Genomic DNA, 4,266 nt, shown 5'->3' with positions numbered 1-4,266 from the left:
TTGTTTTTTGTTTTTTTTAATCGTTTGTTTCAAATTGCTTGAAACATGTTGTATAAATAGTACGGTGTAGTGGTTAATTATTACGATCTTACTGGTAGAGATGAGTAAACATTGAAAAATGGATTCCTACAAACTGACGTACTTCTGGGAAGTTTATGTTATGCTTGGATTAAATATAGGATACACACACTGCTAACGGGCAGTGTGTATTCTATATTTATGAACTCACACACACAGAGGCATCCTTGAGCAAACTTTCCCCTGCCAAAGTAAAGAGAGCAAGCCAATTCTCATGTCTATTTCTGTCTGTGAGAAAGGGACCGCTTCGATGATTCCCAAGCTCCCAGGTCAATCTCTTTATCTGACCTGTCAATCACAATACTGTCTGTGCCTCTCTCATTCACTCTCTTTGTAGATGTGGTCTATGTTTTAATCAATGGCACAAACCTTTATTGCAAAATATCCTATTGTGTTGAACTATAAGGGGTGGGCCACCATGCTAAAGGTGGAAACATGTGTTCATCACACCTAGGGTCAAATATCCAAACAATTATGATAACATGTGTCATGTTAACTTCAGCCTTTTCATTAAGCTGAGACTAATCTAATTTCACGACTTGAAGACGTGCAAGGAGAGAACCTTTTTAAAAAAACCTTGTCTGACCATCCATGTGTAATGGTTTGGATATTAGGCCCTAGGTGCTGCTGTTTGGGTCGGCGTAGCTCAGGAGGTAGAGCGCGTGAATCTGTAACCTGAAGGTTGCCGGTTCGATCCCCGGCTCCTCCGAGCCGAGTGTCGAGGTGCCTCTGAGCAAGGCACCTCTCCCTCACTGCTCCCGACGAGCTGGCTGTCGCCTTGAGTGGGTGACTCGGCCGTCGGTGCGTGAATGGGTGAATGTTAGGCAACATGGTAAAGCACTTTGAGTGGCCACTGGTAGGAAAAGCGCTGTAGTATAAATGCAGTTCCATTTACCATTTGGTGCTTCCCTCGTCTCCGTCCCAGTGGAGCGCTACTGCCCTGAGGAGGGCTCCTGGTCAGCCTGCCCCCCCATGAGGAGTGCGCGGGAGGGGGCGGGCTGCACCGCCTACCTGGGCCGGCTCTACGTGGCGGGGGGCCGTGACGAGCTGCGGCTGGACCTCAGCGCTGTGGAGCGCTACGACCCCGACACCAGGAGGTGGAGCCCCGTGAAGCACATGACCTGCAAGAGGAACCAGGTGGGCACCTGAGGAACCGCATGACCTCATGACCTCGTGACCCTGTGACCTCCTGACCTCATGACCTCCTGGTCCTTGTGTTTTACTACTTGTACTTATATACTACGACTTAAACTTATATATTATGCATTCCTTATGCAATTATTTATACTTATAATAATAATTATTCATTTTATTTGAGGGCGCCTTTCAAAGCACCCAAGGTCACCTTACAGGGCAGTTTAAAAACAGAAAACATAATCAACAATCATGAAATCATACACTTATATACTGTGTATACTAATATCTGTATATTGTAATCATATATTATACTGATTATAAAAATTGTTATATTGCCAGATTTACTATACATTCCTTAAATAATAATTTATACTTATATACTATGTATACCCATATATATATATATATATATATATATATATATTATTATAATCATATATTATATACATTATATATATATTGCCACATATTGTTATACTTCTAATATATTTTAGTACTATACTATCCTTTATTAACACCTAAATAAGCAATGCATGTTATGTATCTGCAGCAATCCTACTCCGAAAAAAAATAAAAAAAATAAAAAAATAAAAGCTGGAGGTACAATTCAGACGGTGAGCTGTCAGGTGCTTTCCCCAGGCGTCGCTGGTGGTCTTCAACGGAGCCCTGCTGGCGGCGGGGGGGTCCGACGGTGTGGTCCACCTGAAGAGCGTGGAGGTGTACAACCCCGAGAGCAACACGTGGAGGTAGGAGCCCCAGAGCCCCCAGACCGAGCCCTGAACCGTCCTCTACCATGGGGTTAGCGATGGTCCAAAGGCTCTGAACCATCAGCTACCATGGGGTTAGCGATGGTCCAAACGCTCTTAACCGTCATCTAACCATCATACAATAAGTGTCTACATTAAGTGCCAGAACTTACAACATACAATAACTGCGTAAATTAAGTGCCAGGAAGTAGGCCTACAACAACATAATAAATGTGTACACTAAGTGCCAGGACGTACAGCATACAATAAGAGCTTACAGTAAGTGCCAGGACGTACAACATAAAATAAGTGCATGTGAGGGGTGGGGGGGGGGGGGGGGGGGGGTCTGGGGAAACTCTGAACTAGTGAGTCTTCAGTCGTCTGTGACTAACACTGAGCCGCCATCACTGCTGTTGATTATGCACCGTCAAACCGTTTCGTTAGAGGCGCCTCCCACTGAGTACCCCATAGATGTTGGTGATGTCGTTTATTGACAGTTTATTCCGTGTTTGATGGAGATGTCCCATCAGGTGTCATCGCGGATGCTTGTGATTAAACTCCTGTCCTGCGGCCGTGAGGTTTGAGGGACAGGCGAGGTGTGCTGACCAGCAAGTTGTTATTTGCATGAGTCAGATTGGTTTATTTAAACCTGACACCTAGACACCATAATGCCCGTTAATTACCCAAACAACATTAAGTGGATAGCCTACAAAGCACTCGGCCCCGCTCTTCTATACAACGAGACGGCTTGACAGCGCGTGACCCATCAGCAGTGACGATCACGACTCGGTGCGTTAGTCACAGAGCTCCTGTCTGCACAGCGCACGAGGAGAAGGAATGCGACGCTGCATGTCTTCATATTTACATTTACATTTAGGGGATTTTTTCGGACTGCTTTTATCCAAAGCGAATGACAACCATTCATTCACACACCGACGGCGGTGTGTCAACCACGCAGGGCGACAGCCAGCTCGTCGGGAGCAGTCAGGGTGAGGTGTCTCGCTCAGGGACACACCTCGACACTCTGCTAGGAGGAGCCGGGGATCTAACTACCAGTTCGGTTACCAGTCAACCCGCTCTACCTTCTGAGCTACTGTGTCTCCCCTCTGTCGTTCATCCATCGTTTCCTCGCAGACTAACCCCCCCCCCCCCCCCCTGCTGTTCCCCAGGCACCATGGGAGCATGAGGAGCAAGCACCCCGGGGGGGCACTGGTCGTCCTGTCCTGAGGGTTGGGGGGCCTGAACCCCACCCCCTGGTCCAGAGCTCTGCAGGTCTACAGCGCGCCCTGGGTGGACCCTCGTCTGGCTCCACCGCCCACATGTGGGGCTGTCGGTGTTGAAAGTTCTTTAACAGAAGAGGCCGGGTCTTGTACTAACTAGCTTTGTTGTATATGGGGAATGGGTTAACCTAGTGATTGTTAGTGCTTGGCACTTGGTTCTATGAACATCATTACTGTACCGACAGAGATATATTGTTGTTTCTCTTTCTTCTGACAAATGTAGTTATTGTAAGTCGCTTTGTATAAAAGCGTCTGCTAAATGCCCTAATTATAAATGTCGATGCCTGCAAACAAACACATTTTTTTCCACCATTTGTTTCATGTATTCATCTGCATGTTGTGTATTGTATAAATGTACATGTATTCATCTCTTGTTGACGTTCTCTATGTGTGGACAAAGATCATATAAAGATATCATATCATTATAAATGGTTATATATACAGTACCAAACAAGTGAAGTAGGATCTGATGATGGGAGTAATAAGTTAAGGCACAAAAAGTAATATTTTATTTTATTTTATTTACATTTTTGGAAAAATTAATGTATTCAAAGTTTTGGTGAAACAAGATGCCGGGCTGGAGGCCAGGATTAAGAACGCAATACAGAAGTGTAGTTTAGAGATGGAAACACGCACGCACGCACGCACACACACACACACACACACACACACACACACACACACACACACACACACACACACACACACACACACACACACACACACACACACACACACACACTCACACACGATAAAACAGACACGAATAGACTTACACGACCATGCACACGTTCAAGAAATTATGTATTTGTGTTCACCTTAAGTCTTTCATGTGAAACCGCACGTCCGTCATGACAGCATCTCGACATGCAAAACATTGCAGGCAACGAACGAATAATTGACGTGGAGGGGGAAAGCAGTCGGAGGAGGGGGGAGTCGAGACGAGGGACTAATAAAGGACTGAAATCATGGGAAAGCGCAAGTGGCGGTGTGGGCTCTGAAGTGATGACGCTGATCCGTGTGCC

At 45.9% G+C, this 4,266-nt stretch overlaps 1 protein-coding gene across 2 annotated transcripts in view; it reads left to right on the top strand.

Moving 5' to 3' along the window:
• LOC115553461 (kelch-like protein diablo) overlaps nucleotides 1–3,937 on the top strand; it is an 11,079-nt gene extending 7,142 nt beyond the window's left edge. For both annotated transcript variants that reach the window (XM_030369725.1, XM_030369724.1), the window contains exons 6-8: nucleotides 1,004–1,215; nucleotides 1,855–1,961; nucleotides 3,131–3,937. In XM_030369725.1, the coding sequence (XP_030225585.1) occupies nucleotides 1,004–1,215; nucleotides 1,855–1,961; nucleotides 3,131–3,188 (377 nt within the window). In that variant the 3' untranslated portion in view covers nucleotides 3,189–3,937. The remainder of the gene's footprint in view (nucleotides 1–1,003; nucleotides 1,216–1,854; nucleotides 1,962–3,130) is intronic.
• The last annotated feature ends 329 nt before the right edge of the window (nucleotides 3,938–4,266 follow it).

The sequence above is a fragment of the Gadus morhua genome, chromosome 11, assembly GCF_902167405.1.
Source record: "Gadus morhua chromosome 11, gadMor3.0, whole genome shotgun sequence".
Classification (NCBI taxonomy): Eukaryota; Metazoa; Chordata; class Actinopteri; order Gadiformes; family Gadidae; genus Gadus; species Gadus morhua.
Note: the sequence above shows the minus strand (reverse complement) of the source record. Positions and strands in the feature narration are given on the sequence as shown.